The 18,916-nt window shown below is 58.7% G+C and overlaps 2 protein-coding genes and 1 long non-coding RNA gene across 4 annotated transcripts; all 3 read right to left on the bottom strand.

The window, feature by feature from the left end:
* Nucleotides 1-2,791: 2,791 nt before the first annotated feature.
* Nucleotides 2,792-4,046, bottom strand: TMEM275 (transmembrane protein 275). Its single transcript, XM_036065867.2, has one exon. The coding sequence runs from the start codon at nucleotides 4,044-4,046 to the stop codon at nucleotides 3,525-3,527; it is 522 nt and encodes a 173-aa protein (XP_035921760.2). The 3' UTR covers nucleotides 2,792-3,524.
* Nucleotides 4,047-4,075: 29 nt separating this feature from the next.
* LOC144381775 (uncharacterized) lies at nucleotides 4,076-11,409 on the bottom strand. Its single transcript, XR_013447589.1, has 3 exons — nucleotides 11,324-11,409; nucleotides 10,641-10,761; nucleotides 4,076-4,140 (listed from the first exon to the last, which is right to left on the bottom strand). It is a non-coding gene; the product is annotated as an uncharacterized LOC144381775 (long non-coding RNA).
* Nucleotides 11,410-13,142: 1,733 nt separating this feature from the next.
* Nucleotides 13,143-18,544, bottom strand: KNCN (kinocilin). Of its 2 annotated transcripts, XM_036065865.2 has the most exons (4): nucleotides 18,259-18,544; nucleotides 17,103-17,171; nucleotides 16,322-16,396; nucleotides 13,143-15,514 (listed from the first exon to the last, which is right to left on the bottom strand). In XM_036065865.2, exons 1-4 carry the CDS (start codon nucleotides 18,407-18,409, stop codon nucleotides 15,435-15,437), a joined length of 375 nt encoding a protein of 124 aa, XP_035921758.1. In that variant the 5' UTR covers nucleotides 18,410-18,544; the 3' UTR covers nucleotides 13,143-15,434. The 2 variants fall into 2 exon arrangements, with proteins under 2 accessions (XP_035921758.1, XP_077927863.1); XM_078071737.1 differs by lacking the exon at nucleotides 17,103-17,171.
* Between the last annotated feature and the right edge of the window lie 372 nt (nucleotides 18,545-18,916).

The following is an 18,916-nucleotide window of genomic DNA, read 5'->3' as shown; positions in this document are numbered from 1 at the left end:
ACAGGGAGACCTCAAAAATGGGTGTAGAATCTGTCCACTTCCCAGCCACCACTCCAGTCCCAGCCCCCAGCATCTCTCACTGCAATAACCTCCCAACCCGCCCCGTTTTCTCTCTTGCCCCTCAACACTCTATTTTCCACACAGCAGGCAGAGCGATCTTTACAATCATAAATCAGACCATGTCACTTCTCTGCTTAAAACCCTCCAGTGGCTCCACTTCACTGAGAATAAAAGCCCAACCCTGCACCCTGGCTTACTAAGCTGTACATGAGCTGAGCAGCATGCCCCCTCCCCTATCCTCCCCAACTGCATCTCCCACCCCTGTCCCTACAGCCCTTCTTTCTTGACCGGACACACAGAGGCGAAGCTCATTCTCACCTTAGGCCTTTAGCACTGGCCATTTCCTGAGTTTGAAATGTTCTTGCCCTAGACCTGTGCGTGGCTGACTCTTGTCCGTCAGAGCTCAGCTTAAATGTCACCTCTCAGAGAAGACCTCCCCAGCCACTCAACAAGTCCCTTATTGTGATTTTCTGCACAGCACTTCTACTAGCTAATATTTTTTGTCTTGTTTACTTACTTACTTACTTGTTTATCTTCTGTCTCCTCCAAGTAGAATGTAAGCCCCTCCTGAATCCGGTCAGAGCTTGCTTGCTCACTGCTATATTTCCAGTGCTGGACACACAGCAGGGCTCAGGAATTGTTTAATTAATTAGTAAAAAATAGTCCTAAGTGGCTGCCCTCATTTCTTCCAATGGAAGAGAGGGAGGAGATCCGAGTTCCCAGCTCCTTAGTGGGCTCCCCTGTCCCACGCTATCAGGAATTCCCTCTGGGAAGTGGGGCTCACCTAACCACCCCTGGAGCCCCGAAAGCCCCAGGAAGCACCCCTGCTTTCAGAAGGACCAGCTTTGTGTTCTGCCCTGCAGCTCCTGGACTTCTGAGGACAGGCCCCGGCGACTCAATTCTCAGAATCTCAGGGAGGGAGTGGGGGGTCTGGCCCTCCTCCCCGTGCCCTCTGCGGTGTCCCTGCAGGAGTCACTCATCCCTGCTCAAATTCCTCGAGGGCAGGGAGCTTGCTGCCCTGCGCTGTCAGAGTTGTGTCCTCACTGTCCACAGACTGGCCCCCTGGAGCCTGCCTGAGAGGGGCCTGCCGACGAGCGGGGGCAGAGCAATAGTCCAGCTGTGTGTGAGAGAGAGGGGTGCTTCCAGGCCTTGCCGGCTCCTCGGGGGGGACTGCCCTAGAAGGGCCTGAAGGAGTGTGAGGGGAGGAGATCCCTGGAGTGGCAGGCCTGGAAAGGTACGGGGGTGGGGGGGTGAGGGAGTGGTTGCTAGGGCCAGGTGATCGCAGAGTGGACCCTGGGGTATGGAGACTATCTCCTGGTGTGCCTGGGGGGGGGAGGGGGCACAGATGGGACAAACGATGACCTTCCGCTGGGGGTGGCCGTGGAAGGGAGACTCCAGGGAGTGCACCCCCCATTCTATTCACTCACACCATCCATCTGTGGCCCACTGCCTTGAGCGCTTAGCACATGCTCACTCTTCCTCCCCAGCAGCCAGGCTCCCAGACAGGATCTGGAAGTCTTCTTTGGTGGGGAGAAGAGGAAGGAGCCCTGGTGATGTAATTCCAGGCCTCTGCCAGCAGGTGGGAGAGGGGTTGGGGCTGGGCCTAGCATACCAGGGCTAGAATCTGGGGTGCCTCCTCCTAAGGAGGGTGGCTCAGACCACCTCCGGAGGCAGCAGCGGTGGCCCCTCTCACCTCCTGCTCTACCAAGGCAGCAGCAGATGGCGTCTGAGGCTGCAGACCAGTGATCCAGAAGCGACGAGACAGGACTGAGCCTGAGAAGGCGGCCTTCCTTGCGTGTGGGTGTGTGAGCGTGCGCGCGCGTGTGCACACACAGTGGGGGTGGGGCAGTGCTCTGCGGAGAGGTCATCAGCTCCAGGGCCTGGATGCTTCAAAAGTTAGGGCGCATCGATCCCTGTGAATTAATAGAGATGACCTGCTTAGCACCTACGGAGATAGACCCTCTCTTCTCCAGGTCAGCGGGCGGGAGTGAGCAGGAGAGGCAGAGGCAGAGAGGGGGTCAGCCCTTCCCAGCGCTGGTGGGGAGTCCCAGACCAGGCCAGAAGAGCAGTAGAGCCCACCCTGGAAACAAAAAGGGAGGCCGATGAAGCCAAAGGTGGATGGGCAGGGAGTCGTGGCCAACAAGGGGTCCGCCACCATCACTGGGCCCTGCTTTTCCGCGGCCCTGCAGTGAGAGGAGGGGCTGGCCCAGAATTGCAGTGTCCCCCCCCCCCAGGCCCCAGGAACCTTGCTTCTTCCTGTGAGGCAGCTTCCCTCCCTCTACCAGAGGGCAGAGCCTAGGCAGGCCAGGAGAAAGCTGTAGGCTTTGCAGAGCCCTGGGGAGCCCTTCTCTCAGCCTTCTCACTGGGTGACTCACCCCTTAACCACCACCACGCACACCCACACACATTCACATTCACGTGTGATGTCCGTGTCACCCAAACACTCCCACGCTCCCCATCTCATGTGTGTAGCCAGGCAACCCCACGCACAGACACACTCATATATTCATCCAGGCCCCACTCTCTCACGCCTGTTCCCATGGATGTTCACAGTCACATGCTCCGCTCCCCTGGGGTCCCCTTCCAGGTCTCCAAGAGGGGCTGGTGCTAGGCAGATGAAGCACTTGGCTGCGAGGATCCCCAGAATCAAGGGTGCTCAGCCCAAAGCTCCGCAGTCAGTCCCTCCCTCCGGGCTGCACCATCACAGAGGACTTGACTCAAAAAAGGTGCTTTATTGAGGAGTGAGGCACATCGGGATGGCACAGTGCAGATCACACTGAGTGAGGCCTTCCTGGTTGGAGGAGCACGCTCACCGTTCACCCCTGTCTGGGCTTCACCCGCAGCTCCCCCTGCTCTACCAGTCAGTGAGGTGCTCAACCCAGCTCCATCTTAGGAGACTACCCTGGCTCAAATCAGGACCCCCCCCCCATTAATGCCAAAAGATCATGTTGGGGGTAGAGACAAGGAGGGCAGGGAGGAGCAGAAGGGGAAGCTGGTGGCCTTTCACAGTGCGTAGGGACAGGAGACAGCCCAGGCTGACATTCCTCCCTGCCCCTGCTTCCTCCCACCCCTGGGGTCAGGGGCCTTGCTGGGAGTTCGACCCTCTCAGAGCCGCTCCGTTCCCAGTGCCCACGTGCCATGGTGGTGGTGGTTGTGTGAGGGATGGAAGGTGTGGGGGGGGGCATTTCATCGAGTCTGGGGAGTGAGGTCAAGTAAGGCCCAGCCGACCCCACTTAAAGGGCCAAGGCACTGCTCCCTCCTTTGGTGAGTGTGCCTCCTCCCTGTCACATTCTCCCTTCCAGAAGTTCCAGACGTGGGACAGATGAGGCCACCTGTGCCCAGCATCGGACCCATATGGACACATTTTCTCTTTTCCTTCCTCTCTCCCACTCCTCCTCTTTTTTCTTAAGTGGCACCGAACGGACGGCGCCCGGACGGGGAGTCAGGGCCCGCCACCGGCTCCGCTAGGGGGCGACGCGCTCCCGGGGCAGGTTGAGCTGGACGCCGTCGGTGCGCGGCGCGTAGACGGCTGCGGGCGCCGGGGCGTCCAGGGCGAAGGGGCCGGGGCTGGATCGGCCCGAGGACGCGGCCGAGGCGGCGGGGCTGAGCTGCACGGCCGTGGTGTCCTGCGCCGTGCGCTCGCTGCTCTCCATCTCCAGCGCCACCGGCCCGCCGCCGCCCCGGCCCGGGCCCGAGGCGGCCGCCGAGCGCGGACGGGGCGCGGGGCCCCGGCGGCTACACGCGCAGCAGGCGGCGAAGCAGCCGAGCGCCAGCGCCAGCAGCGCCGGCCCCACCACGAGCGGCGCGTTGCTCCGGGGCGGGAAGGAGGCGAAGGCGCCCACCAGCGTCACGTTCACGCCCGCCAGCAGCACGCACAGGCCGCAGGCGCAGAACAGCGCCGGCGACGGCAGCCCGGGCAGACGGCCCCGAGCGCGGCTCGCGGGCACCCGGCCCGCCGGGCCTCGGCTCTGCTCCGGGGGCGGCATGGGCCTGGGGCCGCCGGGCACGCGTCAGGCTCCGTCCTGCCGCCGGCCCGGCCCGGCCCGCATGGCGGCGCAGCTCAGGGTCGTCCCGGTCGTCCTGCGGGCACAGAGCGGGAGGGACGGTCAGCGGGGACTCGGCTGCCACCACTCTCGGCTCTGTGGCTACGTTCAGTGCCTGGCCAGCCCCTTGCCTCTGCCTCGGGGAAGCACAACCCATCCTGTATGGGAAGAGTCTGCCCAGCGTTTCCCCACTCAGGCCCTGGAGTCTCTGGTGGCCATCCTCTCTCTAGTGCTCCAGACAGACACAGCCCCTCCACCTCCTCTCCTCCAGGAAGCCTTCCTGCATTAATTAAATTAAGCGAGTGAATGGCTGTAAGGTGTTCAGCAGGTGCCTAGGTGCTCATCAAATGATAATCATCCTGATCAGTAGTCCTAATTAGAGGGCAGATGTCAGCTCTTGAATTTAGACAACTTCCTCCATCCCCCAAGTGGAAGAAGCCTTAGAAATCATCTGCTCAAGCCCCTCCTTGTCCAGATCAGGAAACTGAAGCCCAGAGAGGTCTAGCAATTTACCCCAGAGTCAGGACCAGGACCCAATGACCTTGCCACCTGGCCTGGGTGTCCTCGCCCTAGGCTCTGGTAGGCACGGCAGTGACATTAACTTTCCCGAACATCAGATGAGGCCCTGGAGTCAGTGGCCACGTGAGAGTGAGGAGCCCTGATGTTTCAGATGGCCAGTGAGAAGGGATAGTGTCTACACAGGCTGGAGCAGGAACCAAGATCCTTTGTAGACTGGGCTTTGTATGAGATTCCAACCCTACCCCCACCCCACCCCCAGGATTCTACTATTGAACCTGGACTTGAAAGCCCAATCACTGGGTGTTAGAATTCCTTTCTAGGATTCTCTGTTATATCTGGTTCTGGGATCGACCACTGGATTCTAGAATTCTGGGAGTGCATGCAGAAGCAAGGGTAATGTAATTAGAATCTAGAGATTTATGGCTTCTGAGAATTCTGTTCTAGAACATGAAATCACAGGTATAAAGGCCCTCAAAGGATAAGATCATAGCTATGGAGCTGTGTTAGAACTGTGGAAAAAACATCAGAAAAGGGCTCTGAGTGGGGATGAGAGAGGAGTAATGGGGTAGTGGTACCACCGGGGAGCAAAGCCTGCCGGATGAGCAACTGAGCATGACCTGGACAAGTGGCCTCTCTGCGCTTCGGTGTTAACACCTGTAACAGAACTTACCTCATAGGGTGTAGTGGTAATTAACTGCTTTCAGCTGAATCAAGTGCTTGGAACAGTGCCTAGAACATAGTGAGAATTCAATAAATGTTAGCCATGTTGTCATCATGGTGGTTGCCAGAGAAGGGGCCAGAAGGTCTCAGATCTGGAGAGGCTCGTCAGAGTTTGGAAACAGAACAGTTGATCTATCCCCCAGGTCATGCTCAGCCTCAGGGCTGAGATTGTCCTTCCTGAGCGTCCAAAGCCTGCACACCTTGGGGCTGGAGAGAGTCTGATGACTGGGTGAGTGAAAGCGAAGGCTAGTGCCAGGGAGGGACAGCACACTCCTCACTCGGGACAGCCTTGCTCTGCCTGGCCTCTCGGTTTGCAGTAACATCTAATTTAGTTTTTACGGCATGAGATTAGGCATTTCTGTTATATCCCCATTCTATAGATGAGTATATTGAAGCACAAAAAGATTAACTAAATTCCCCCAAGACCTCTGAGTGGCCGTGGCTGTGGCCGTGTCAGGACTCGAAACCTGGTGTCCGGGCCCTGTAGCCTGAGCTCTCAGCCTAGCCTCGGGCTAGGTTTGCTAAATGCTGGTGGAGCGGCCGGAGCCCGGGGCTGGAACTCTCCTCAGGCCCTGTAGATAAGCTCCTGTAATCAGCACTTACACTGCTCAAATATCAACAACAGAAGACGGGGCTGGCGTGTTGTGTGCATCTCTCCAGAAAGGTAAACTCACTTTTCTCCTTCCTTGGCTTAGCATACTCAGTGCAACACAGGCCCTAAGCAACGGCTTCAGCTTCCAAGGGCTAATTGCCAATAAATGATTCTTACCTGCTCCTGGATAGAACTACTCCCGGAGTCCCCACCCCAGGCAGGGATAGGGCTCAGGGCCCGTGGGTGTCTCCACCCTGGCTGATTGGGATCTGCGGTGCAAAGGGCGGTCGCAGTTCAGTTTGGGCCACCATCTCCCTCGGGCGGACTGCGACCCTCCAGCTGGGGCTGTTGCGACGTTGGATACTGCCATGCGGCAGGTGCTCTGGCAGGCTCTGTGGGGGGCTGTCATCGGTGCTGTTCACCAGATCTTTTTGGGTCTCCCCGTTCTGAACACATGTCATGATTGCACTTCCTGGCCAATCTGTGATCATTGGCCACGTGAGGGGTTCTGGCCAATGAATTGTACGGTGCAGCACTTGCCGGCTCCGTCGCTTCTGGAGTGTTTAATTTCAGAAGCAGGAACCTTTGAGATGATGCTCTTGCTTTCCCGAATCCTTCAAGCCTTTCTACTTCATCCCAAGCCCAGCCCTCGACCTCATTGCCTGAGCAGGAAGGAAGGTCATGGCTCCGAATCTTAAGTTGTTGGGACTAGAACACACCTTCGCTTTAGTGAGCACTTCAGGCTGCTGAGCTGGTAGAAATCACCTAGTTCAAGCTCTTCCTCTATGGATGGGGGAAACTGAGGCTTGGAATGAGAAAGCTCAGGGAGGGAGTCTGGGGCCCAGGCCTGACCAGAACCGTGCTTTCCTCCCCCAGGAAGGACCCTGACCACTGTCATTCAGCGGCCCATGACTCCGATCAAGCAGTCACCCTCCTTGCTGCCCTGCCTCTGGCAGGAGAGGCCCTGTGGTCTCTGTCTGGGAGTCTAGGCCGGAAGCACTTTGGGGCAGAGGCAGACACTAGAGGCTAAGCCTCAGATGACCAAGACTCTCGACTTTGGCTTGGGTGCGCAACTTGGGGGATCGGGCCCCTCTCCGGGCCTCAGCTGTCAGAATGCAGGGAAAGGTTTAACCGGGTTGTTGTCTCTGAACGCCTCAACCTGCTGTCTCGCTCACCTACCTGCGGTGTGTGGAGGTGAAAATGGGAACCTGCTCAGAAATTTACTGTCAAAATATCAAACGGTTTCTGAAAAATGGTACATTGATCTGTGATACGGCTGTTTTGGGTTGGGATTAGGTCACTCCCCTGAGAAGCCACCTACTGCCCAGGGGTTCTGGTCCCTCTCTAGTGACTCTGTGCTGAGCACTTTTCCTACACGAATACAGTCAGTCTTTCCTACAACCCCGAGACCTGCTGCAGTCCTGAACCCAGGATGCCGTGAGGAAACCAAGGCTCACAGAGGGGAAGGAACTTGCCCTGGTTTACTCCGCTGTAACCAGTAAAGCTGGGGTTCAAACCCAGGTCTGTCAGACTGAAAAGCCCATGTTTCCCCTACACCAGAATTTCCACTATGGGAAGGTGTAGAGATGTTTGACTATTTTTAAAAAATGTAGTAATTGATTATTACTATCCAGCTAATCATCAACAAGCTTGAGGCCCAAGGAGGATGGTCCTCAGTAGGGGGAGGCGAGAGCCCCTGGAAAGGGGAGTCTCTGCCTGAAGCCCCTTCAGGTCAGCTGGCCAGCCCCGTGCCCCCTGCCCGGTCCATGGACCTGGGAGGTCTGTGTTCTGCAAGAGCGGCTGCTTGACCAGGGGCAGCTGCCAGGCCTCCCGACCCTGGGGTCCTGCTCCAAGCGCTCAGGAGCCTCTGGACAAAGGGGCTGGGGCTTCCATCCAGGCAGCAGCTGCTAGTCCCAGCCCCTGTCCTCTGGGTGGGATCGAGTCCCTTGTTTGCTCAGTCTGGCTCTTTACTCCGCACTGTGAACCCCTCCACTCCCCTTCATCTTAGCCCTTCTGTTCCCCCTCAGCTGAAAGTCTGGGCCAACTCTCAGGCCCCCAATACTTCTAGCACGCTGTCTATCCCCAGCCCTCTCCCTATCGTTAGGGAGCCTCCCACACCACCATTACTCAGGGCTGGCTTATTCACTACCCTGAAAGCTCTCAGCTTCTGCCCGCTGAATTGTGCCTCCCCAGAGCCCACAGAGCTGCTCCCACCCCCGCCCCAGTCCATCCCACAGGCCACCCCTGCCCCCTCACAGATTCCCCAGGCTGGAACTAAGGCTTGAGGATGAGGTCTGAAGGTGTGGCTACACAGCTCCTGCATCTGACTCCTGGGCCCCATCATCCTAATCCCTGAGTGCCTGTGCGCGCGCACACACAGACACGCACGCGCACATGCGCGCACACGCACACACGCGTGCACACGCACACACGCACGCGCACTCACACGCGCACGCACACACACGATCAGTGAGCAGACATACCCAGAAATACACGCACAGATGCCGGACACCATGAGGGCTGCAGACGCAGGCCAGCACACAGACAGCCCCTCTCTCAGCGGCCTGCCTAGCCAGTGGACAGTAGAGGCTCTGGAGTTCTCTCCGCCTGGCAGTGTGTGTGTGGCAGGGGGCGGGAGGGGACAATTTGGAGATAAGCAGAGCTGGAGCCTATTCGAGGGGTAATGGGACTTCCATTCTAGCTGCTCTGATGGCGCCCTCCCCTTTACCGTGGGTCCCCATGCCTGCAACAGGCAAGGTCCTTGAAGCTCCCCTCACTGGGGCTCGGGTTTGCTCTTGGGAAAGTGGGAGTTCGGTCTAGATGATCTCTGCCAGCCCAGCAGGCTCCAGCTTCCCGCACAGCTGAGGGGCCCCGGGGACCTCGGACTCTGCAGTGATCACAGCTCTGTGGTCATCAGACCAAGTCTGCACCGAGGCAGGCGAGGTGCTCCTGGCTGCCCCGGGCCTCCTGCTCTCGTCCAGTCTGCCCCGGGGCTCACTGACTTGCCCACCAGACTCCTTGGGCCACAGCCCCCAGCAGGGGCCGTGTCTGTGGCCAGACTTGGATCTCCAGCCTCAGTCTGGGCCTCTGCCTCCCCTCCACGCAACTCAGCTGCCTGGAGCTCGTGGGAGGGGTGGGGGGAGGGACTGCGGGCTGCCTGGTGTGGAGGTGGCCTTCCTGCCCTCCAGCCCAAGTCCCCCACTCCGAGGGACTTCAGCATCCTTGGCACAACCGCCCCATCCTGTGCCCTCCTAGTTGGTTGGCTTCTCATCTCCAGTGCCCAATTCCTCCATTCCACCTCAGCGACCCTCTCCCTCACCAGCCCCGGGGCCTCATGACCCCTGTCAGCACCACGAGCCCTTCCAGCTCTGAGAGCCCCAGCCATCCTACCCGTGACTATCCCCTCACCACTACCACTCTAGACACACCGGCACGGCATCTACTGTGTGCCCAACACTCTTCGAAGCCCTTTGCATATGTTATATATCATCTCAGTTAAGCCCCGTGACAGCTCTACAGGCGGATGCTACTGCCACCTCTGTTTTCAGATGGGAACACAGAGGCTCCGAGAGGTTGCCTTAGTTGCCCAGGGTCATAGACATGGTGATAATATGTGGCAGATCTGGGATTCACACCTAGGTGGTGCGGCTTCCAAACGCGTGCCCGTGGCCGTGACTCCGTGCTGCCTCTTGCTGTGACTGTTCTCTGATCTGGGGCCATCCTGCAGCTCTCAGCATTTCCTCCAGAGCCTCTTGCCCCCACGTCCTTCTGCATACTACCTGACCCGTGACTCCCTTGCAATTTACCTTGTCTTGCAGCTTAACTTCTTCCTTTGTCCTTCTGCCAAAGCCGCCCAGCAAAGCCTCCACCCTGCCTCCTCCAAGTCTATGCCCAAACTGCTAAGCCTCATGGGTGAAAAGAAAATCACCAGCCAGCACGTCTCTGGGATCACTCAGGCCTTCAAGGCTCCGGGGGAACCTTCCCCCCACCCAGTCAGTGCTCATCAGCCCCCCTCACCGGGACCACACCTCCTCCTGGATGCACTCATGCCCCTCCCGTCCTAAAACAAAACCAGACCCTCCTTCAACCCCACATCTGCCTCCACTTAACACCCTCTCCCCTTCCTCAAAGCACTGTCTACACTCCCTACCTGTCTACACTTTACCTCCGCAAGACTCATTCCACTCCAATCTGGTTGCTGTCCCAACACGCTCTCTCTCTCCTCATTGCTGAAATCAGCAAACGAGGTTCAGTCTTTAGCTAACCTGACCTCTCCACAGCTTTGGCCCTGCTGAACCCTCCCTTCTGGAAGCACCCCCTTCCTCTTGGAAACAGGCTCCTTAAACTTCATCTTCTCCCACAAAGCCCAGATACCCAGCCAGAAACCCGAATTTCAGCCTTGCTCTTCCTTCTCCCTCAGGCTTTCCTCCACACGTTTCCAACCCAATCCATCGCCAGTCCCCTGCAGATTCTTCCCTCTGTGTCTCTAGAAACCATCCCTTCCTCTTCAGTCTCCATGCTACCCCACCCACTCCCCTCCCCCATCTCTCCCTGCTGCATCCCTCCTGGGCTCCCCACTGCTGCCTCCTGGCTGGCTTCTTCCAGGTGGCCCCCTTGATTTTGCTCAAGTGGAGCCGAACTCAGCAGGTGCAGTCAGGTGAACATGCTGCCCCCTGTGCCTGAAACGTGGTCGACTTCCCCTTCACCTGGTTAACTCCAGCTCAACCCTCGGAGTGCAGCTGGGCAGTCACTTCCGCCAGAAAGCCTTGCCCAACTCCCCAGATCAGCAGGTCAAGTCAGGTGTCTGGGTCGGCATCCTCCAGCGTTCTTCCTGGAAGACCAGCATTATATCCACCTTAGAGCTGCAGTGGAGTGCCTGACTGTCCCCAGGGGCCCAGGGAATGCTGGTTAAACAAATGGTGAAGAGAGGAGTTGGTCACAGGGGTGTCCTGCCTTCCTGGCTTCACCTGGGTCCTGGTTTTGAAGTGACTCTGTGCCCACTTCTCTCTGATTCCCTGATCACTTTGGGCCTTGGGAAGTGGTGGCTGTCAGCAGGGCCGGGACTGGAGGTGGGTCCTGGGGCAGATTCTCACGGAGTTACATAGAACAGGGAGGGATCAGGGTCAGCAGAGGGGCCCAGGGCAGCCACTGCATGCTATATGTCCCCTTCCCTTGTTTCCCTCTACATCTTTCTCATCTCTTTTCGGAGAAGTCTGTCCGGGCTACAGGTACCTGACCTCTTGTCTGGGCACTACTCCGTTCTGCTGGGGTTTCAGGCTGGACGGAGCCTGTCCTCCACTCCCTCAAGACTCCCCTCCTGGCCGCCCTCTCCCGCTGGTCTCATCCCCTTGGTCCCCCTCCAACCTCCCCCAACTCGTGGGGCTTTCACTTGCCTGAGCCGGTCGGACGGACGCTTCTCTGAGCAGCCCGGGCCAGCCGGAGGGCAGGATCCCGCGGGCGCAGGGGGCCGGGGGGGGGGGGGGCGTGCGGGGCGTGGGGGTGGGGGGCGCAGGCCCGGGCTGCCCGGCCCCGGGCGGCCGCGGGCGGGGGGGCGGCGGGCGGCGGGGTCCGGGTGCCCCTCGCGCAGCGTCGCTGCGGCCGCTGGGCCCCTGGGCGCCCGGGCGGAGCGGCGTTCTCACGGAGTGTCCTCCCCTCTCCCGCGCCGCACCGCCCCTCTCCCCTTCCCTCCTCTAGTTCGGCGGCTTCTAGCACCTTGCTCTGAGCTCCCAGCACCCCCGCGGTCTCCGGCCCGGACTTTGGGGGGCCTGGGATGCCGACGTTGCCACTCTGGAGCGAGGGACGTAGGTGGCACGGTTCCGTCTGCAGCCCCTTCCCTGGAGGGGGCGGGGGTGGAGCTGTGGGGGCAGGGAGACTTCGGGGGAAGGGGCTTGATTTGAACCACCCTTCCCCAATCACCGCCCACCAACCCCCCCCCGAATGGGGTGTGGCCACGAGGCCCTTCCAGGAGGCGACACTATCTCCCAGTGGGATCTGGAAGGGCCTATTGGGGATGAGGGGGTGGGGAGGGAGGACTAGGTGGGAGACCGAGGTGCTGACTTCCAGAACCTGGAGGTGTTCAGCTGGAAGAGCATCTCCTCCAGCCTCTGCCTTCATTCATTTGCTCATCCATTCATAAACCCTTCCTGATGTGAACCATGTGCCCCCCAACCTTCCTCCGGACAGGGGCCCTTCGAAGGAGGCACTACACCCCGTCCTCTGGCTGCAGAGGAGGAAACTGAGGTGCAAGTCCCCATGGCCTCTTGCCCAGCACCCCCTGCACTCTGGGGGATGCAGAGGCAGGATGTGAGTCATCCCCAGACTCCAGCCCCAGCGTGGTCAGTCCTCCCGATCGGCCAGCAGGGCTGTGACCTCCGGGGCTGCCTGGACCAAGCACTCTCCACTTCGGTGTGTTCTCTGAACCATGGTTGACTTTCTCTTCACCTGGCTAACTCCAGCTCAGCCTTCACCGTACAGCTGGGACATCACTTCCCTCAGGAAGCCTTCCTTAACTTCGCAGTCCAGCAGGTCAGATCCGGTGTCCAGGTCTGCATCCTCCAACTTTCTTCCTTGAGGACCGCATTATATCCACCTTGTGGGGCCAGCCGGGCACAGGCACAGTTGAGGTCAGAACAGGGCTCTGGGACAGAACTGATTTCATTTATTGAACAGACCCCTGGAAGAGCTGGGTCCAATGACCTGTCCCTGCCCACACCCACTCCATGCGGAAATACTGGAGGGTTCCAGAGCTGCTCAGAGCTGAGAGAGCACTTCCCCCCTAACACGACCCCCCATACCACCCTGCCCACTTGGCCCAACATCACCTTCCAAAGCATGGGTGTGGAGAAGGCATGAGCTCCACATGGACCACTCCTGTGACCAGGTTGAGGGGGCTGGGGGGTTGGGGTGGAGATACACTTGGGAGGATGCATCTGGACATTCACTTAGACTGGGGGGAAGGAGGTCTCAGGGGTCCAGTTCCAAGGGTCTTTTGAACCCCTACCTAGTTCTTCCCCAGTGGACATAGCCCTTGCCTTTTTATGTGTTCATGCCTCAGGTTATTCTGCTCTGATCCCCTACACCATTCTGTGCTGGGCTCTGCCAGTCAGTGAAGATACCAAAGCCCTGCCTTGGGGAGATCACGCTGGGGGAGGGTTGGTGGCGGGCCGAGGGGTCCCACCCTCCCCACAGCTCAGGCCCCACTTCCCCCATTCCCACCCCTTCCATCCTTGGGCATCGTTCTGGGGTGCTTCAGGTGAGGATTGAAGATGGGCAGGAGGAAGGGTTTCCTTATTGATCAAGGGGGGCCCCCAGGCCCGAGTTATGCACTGATAACGCTGCTGAGGGAACGGAGAAGGGGCAGCGAGCAGGCGGGATGGGGGGTAGAGAGGAGGGAAGTGCAAGGGGGGGGTACTTCCCTCAGGCTGGAGGAACCACAGGCTTCATGACTGGCCAGCATTTATGAGTGGAGGCCTGTCGCACTGTGGCCAGGGGCTTGGTCCCTGTGCAGAGCACAGCAGCGGGTAGGGGCTCTGGTGGGGAGACAGAGGAGCCCTGGATACAAGGCCTGTCCGTCCAATCTCTCACCGCAGGACTCGATGAGTCCCTTTCTCTGGAGGGCCTCAGCTTTCCCATCTGTACAATGACGTGGTCTCTGCCACTTTTGGTTTGGTTTTACAACATTCACTGGGTACCTGTGGGCCTGGTCCTCTGGCCCGGGCTCTCGAGAGGAGGAAGTAGACAGGGACCACTCAGAGTGATGTGGGCTGTGATGGACGGAAGCCCTGGGGCTGGGGGAGCACAGCGAAGTCAGGGGAGGCTTCTGAGAGGAGGTGTCATCTGCACTGACCCTTGAAGAATGAGACTCTTCCCAGCTTGTCCTCTGCTCAGAAACCAGGACAGAAGCCTCATGGAGCAGATGGCTCTGTGGAGGTCAGACCCTGCTCCACCCTGAGGGTGTAGGTGAGTGAGGAGGGGCGTGGAGGGCGTAGCCACGTCTTCGGCACAGCCACACACACCTGGGCCCGGTCCTCCTTGCCCCAAACCCTGTGGGTACATGGGTCTTGACGTGGCTCTCCAGGGAAAGATTGGGGATTGTTTTCCCATTAAATTTAAGCCACTAACAGCTTTTTAAAAGAGTTTTTTTGACACAGAGAGAGAGTGAGAGAGCAAGCACAGCAGGGGGAAGGGGCAGAGGGAGAAGCAGGCTTCCCGCCGAGCAGGGAGCCCGATGCGGGGCTCGATCCCAGGACCCCAGGACCATGACCTGAGCCGAAGGCAGACGCTTAACTGACTGAGGCACCCAGGCACCCCTAAGCCGCTAACGTTTATTGAGCACCTACTGTGTGCCCTGACAGTGACCAGAAAAGGGCAACGTACAGTAGGTTTTAGTAGGATTAGTAATTGTTTTGTGAAAAAGAAGCCTTCAGCCTGCCTGGCCACTGTGGAGAGAGGGAGGCACAAAGGAAGGGGATGAGGAGGGTGTTGTGTTAAGGGGATCCTTGGAAGTGGGCCTTTCAAGGTGGGGGCTTTTTTTATTTTTTTAAGATTTTATTTATTCATTTTTGAGAGAGAGAGAGCACGGAAAGGGTAAGGGGCACAGGGAGAAGCTGGCTCCCCGCTGAGCAGGGAGCTCAATGCGGAGCTTGATCACTGGGATCATGACCTGAACTGAAGATGGACACTTAACAGACTGAGCCCCCGAGGTGGGCAGAGAGGAATGGGAGGCCTCCAAGAGAACACAAGCCAAAGTTTGGAGGCTGGAATGTTTGAGATTGTTCAGGAGCAGTGAGAGGGCGGGGGCGAAGAGGGAAGGCTGGCGTCTCGTCTGGAGTCAGATCACCAAAAGCCTTGAAGGGTGGAGTCACATACAAGAGTCAGGACAGGACTCAGCTCAGGAGCCACCTCCTCCTGGAAGCCCCTGGGTCGGTGCCTCAACTGGCCTCCACGTCATGGCAGTGACCATTTTGTCTGTCCAGGCCATGCTCCTGTCCGGTTCACTGCTGCCAAGAGCCTGTCCCTGAGGAGTTGCCCAGAGTTTTTGCGAACCTGAAAACATCTGGTCCAGCCCCTCTACCTAGCCAGTGAGCTCTAGAGGCCCGGGGCCAGGCCTTAAGGGCTGAGGGATCCCCTCTGTGGTTGCTGTGGGCCTGTGGTTCATTTCCGTGGCCAGCCTGGAGCGAGAGACTGAGATATCTCTGGCCCCAAATTCCAGAGAAACCAGTCAGTAGATCAAAAAGGAAAGGATGCTGAGCTGCAGTCCAGAGAGAAAAAACCAGGTCAAAATCCTGATACAAGGGTCCCCTGTGGAACGTCCAGCAGTACCCCACTTCAGGCCCTGCCCAATGCGGCAGCATGGAATCCATTTGCAAGAGCTTTGCCCAAGCGAATGCAGGGCTGGTGTCTCCAGGGCCCGGTTCACCTCTGGTTTGGACCCAGGAGGGCTGTGAGATCAGGGTAGCAGGCAGGGAGGGAGGGCAGGGTGTAGCCCCTCAGCCCCTGCCTCAGCCCTCCCCAGTCCCCCGGGCCCCTGGCTTCAGCTTCTCCAGTGTTCTGCTCACCGTGGACAGGCTGCTGCGGGCTCCTGGGGGAGAGATCAGAACAGGGCTGCCTGAGCAGACAGACTCCGGAGCAGAGCAACCCAGAGGGACCACGGGGGGAGAGGGGCATCCCAGGGGACCGTTTCTGCTGAATTTAAAGAGGCACAGATGGTCAGAATGGCCCTTCAAGAGGACAGCAGCATGGTGGGGGTGGTTAGAGAGAGGACTCTGGGGCCAAATACCTGGTTTCAGGTCTGGCCCCACCACTTCCTAGTTGCCTTACTTAATCTCCCTGTGCCTCAGTTGCCCCACATATAAAGTGGGCCTAATTACAGTACCTTCCTTATGTGGTTGTTTTGAGAATGGAACTAACTAACATATGTAAGTGTTTGGAGCAGGGTCTGGAATGGGACCTTTTGCTGGGATTAGGCATCCTCCACTGGTGGTAGACGCTGTGGGCTGGGGCCGTCTTTGAGAAACTCCTGCCCTAGAATTTTCCAGTGTGTGGAGATGGGAGAGGAGGATGTTCCATTTCAGGTACCAGCTCTGAGAGTTGGATTCCGTCATTGGAGAAGAGAGTGAAAACGTAAACTGGGGCATGGGACCTAGGGACGGTCCCAGTGTCCATGGTGGGCATGATGGAGAAGGCCTGAAGTCAAACAAGAGGAGCCTGGCTCAGCTTGGAGCAAGAGGGGTTTTGACCAAACACATGGCAGAACCGCCTGATATGCTGGCTCCCGGTGACTGGGGACGTCCCTTCTGCGTGCCCCTCAAGGCTTCTCCCAGGGTCTCACAGAGCTGCTCAGCCAAAGAGCAAAGATGGAAGATGGACTGGAATTTTTAAAACTTACCCTCTTTATTGCCATTGGCACTGGATCTTCCCTCCCCATGGTCTGGCCCTGGGTGGGGGTGGATTCTCAGGCTCCCTGCGGGATAAGACCACCCCAGGCCCCATGGTTACTAAGCCATTCTCAGATCAAGTCTTGCTTTGGGAAGGGAAGTCCTTCCTGCTGGCTCATCTCCATCCCTACTGCTGTCTTTGCTCCACCACATTCCTTGAGGTGTCCCACATGATTAGGGAGTGGAGTTGGAAGAAACGGGCCCTTGAAGGGGAGGAGGGCAGACTTTTTAAGGAGGTGGGCGTCATGGGGAGAACTAGGAATATATAAAGCCCCCCAGGATTGATGGAGATGGTAGCATGTATGTGGGGGGCAGAGATGAGTTAAGGAGCTATACAGGGGTCCTGAGGTCTTAGGAGTGGTAGAGGGTGTTTATGGGGGCTCACGGAATGAAATGGGCTTATCTGGAGATCTTGGAGGCTTTGGGGGAGTTGGAAACTCTCTCGGGGGGAGATGGGAGTTCTGGGTGCTCTGAGCTGGCTGAGGCACATTTGTAGCAACAGGCTGGAGTCCGCTGCACGGTAGTCATGGCAACGCCCGCATACCGCACCTTGTGCGCACGCGCACACACACACACACACACACACACACACACACACACACACACAGAGCCAGGAGCAGTCACACACATGGGCTCGGCTCCACCGCACAGTGTGCCACAGACTTACACACAATGGGTCTCACCCAGCGGTCCCTGGAAGAGGGCTCTGCTGGGGGCTGGGGGGGGACTCACCTATGGTGGGCAGAATGTGGTCCAGGTTGAACCGAGCCTTTAGGAACGGGTAGGCCAAGATGAGGATCCCTGAGAAGAGAGACACAGAGGGGTTCTGTGATGGGGAAGGGGCCTGGTTAGTGCCGGCTGCATGAAGCTGTGGGTAGGCTGTGAGCCTGGGGGTGTTTTCTGAGGGGGATATGGGTGTGCGTGGGAGGAGCATGAGTGTGTAGGTTGGGACTGTGGGTGCGTAAATGTGAGCCTGTGAGTGTTGGGAGGGGGCGGCCCCCCAACACCCAGCCCTAAGGGGGGGCAGGGAGTCGTGCCTATCTGGGGAAGGGGCTCCAGGCTGTGAAGGCCCAGGCTCCTGGCTCCAGCCTGCCCAGGTGATTAGCATGGTTGGCTTCCTTCCTTCTCAGCCGGCTGGAAGTGGGCCCAGCTGACATCACCACCGACTCTCCTTTGCCCCACCCTCCCGTAGGGCGGGACTGGGAGCTCCTGAGCAGGCTCCTTCCCACCCAGACCTGGGGAGGGCTTAGCAGAAGAGTGGATGGTGCCCTACCCACCCCCATTTTATCCCCAGACCAAGTGTTTGTGGCCTTTGGCAGGAGTTTGCAGGTCCGGATGCCAAGAACCCACCAGCCGGGTGCTTCTGGCTCTGCTTTTGCCCCAGTGTGGTGGAGTGGGGAGAGGGATGGTACTCAGCATCATTGTGGGGATATCAGTGGGACTGGCCCAGATAGACAGATGGTCAGATGCCTGGAGAGACAGACAGATGCCCTACCAAGGTATACCAGGAAAGTTGGATCTTATCTTGGCTCACAGAGTGTCCCGTTGGGACCTCTGAACTCTTTTACTTGCCCCCTGTCAACCCACCCCCAACAGGCTGATGAATTCCACCAAAAACCCAAGGGCCCAGAGCTTGGACCTAGAGGACCAGAGGGGGAGCAGCCAAAGAGGAGTGTGGCAGCCAGCTCCCTTCTCCACGGTGTCCTTATCCCTGGCAGAAGGAACCTCACCCCAACCCTCCTCTGCCTCCCCGCACCCCGACAGCTGCCTTGCTCACACCTCTAGCTTCCGTCCTCCCCAACCAATTCCTGTTGAACCAGCCCTTCCCTCCATTTCTCATTCACCGGACCATGCCCCTGCTCCCTCTCTGAGCCCGGCACCTGCTCACCCAGACCGGCGGCGCCAATAAAGATGCCACCCACGGCAGCTGCAGCTTTGGACACGGACACACCGATGATGATGCTGCCGGCCACCAGGCCGAGGGCCACACAGGCCAGCTGTAGGCAGCGGAAGTCTCTGCTGCTGATGGGGATGTCCATGCAGGCCTGCCCAGGGCACCGTCTGCAGCCGGTGGCGCCTGTCCCCAGGAAAGCCCCGGACGGCTCGGTTCTCTTGGATGGGTCTTTGTTGGAGCTCCACCTTCAGAGTGGGAATTTCTGGGCAGGAAGATTCGGGGCTAGTAACCCTATCCCACCGCTCCCCTAGGGGCCCCCAGCCGCACCTTGACCTAGAATCCCTGCCAGGTCACGCCAGCCTACTCTTCCTCTCTTGAAGGCCCCTGAATCTGGAGGCCACTCTTGGGACTCTTGCCTGATCACATCCTGCCTTGGCTGTCAGAGTCCTGGGGAGCCTTCCTGCCCCACCGGGTCCCCCCTGTTAGCTTCCTCTCAGGAGGGCTTAGCCTGAGCTGCTCTGCCCAGGACATCCTGCCCTTGCTGTCTGGAGCCTGCTCGGCTGCCACTGGGCCTTGGCCTATTAAAGTTTAAAGCAGTGGAGGAGGTTGGTCCAGGGGCCACGGGTTCCTCGGAGATGCAGGCAGCTGGGAG

The sequence above is a fragment of the Halichoerus grypus genome, chromosome 5 (assembly GCF_964656455.1).
Source record: "Halichoerus grypus chromosome 5, mHalGry1.hap1.1, whole genome shotgun sequence".
Taxonomy (NCBI): Eukaryota; Metazoa; Chordata; class Mammalia; order Carnivora; family Phocidae; genus Halichoerus; species Halichoerus grypus.
Note: the sequence above shows the minus strand (reverse complement) of the source record. Positions and strands in the feature narration are given on the sequence as shown.

Bases quoted from the DNA above. Each gene is read 5' to 3' on its own strand.
- TMEM275 (XM_036065867.2), bottom strand. From the start codon at position 4,046: ATGCCGCCCCCGGAGCAGAGCCGAGGCCCGGCGGGCCGGGTGCCCGCG.
- KNCN (XM_036065865.2), bottom strand. From the start codon at position 18,409: ATGGACATCCCCATCAGCAGCAGAGACTTCCGCTGCCTACAGCTGGCC. The intron at 16,397-17,102 runs GTGAGTCCCCCC...CTTATCCCGCAG, and splicing joins CCACATTCTGCCCACCATAG to GGAGCCTGAGAATCCACCCC. The intron at 15,515-16,321 runs GTAAGTTTTAAA...TCTCTCCCCCAG, and splicing joins TGCCAATGGCAATAAAGAGG to GAGCCCGCAGCAGCCTGTCC.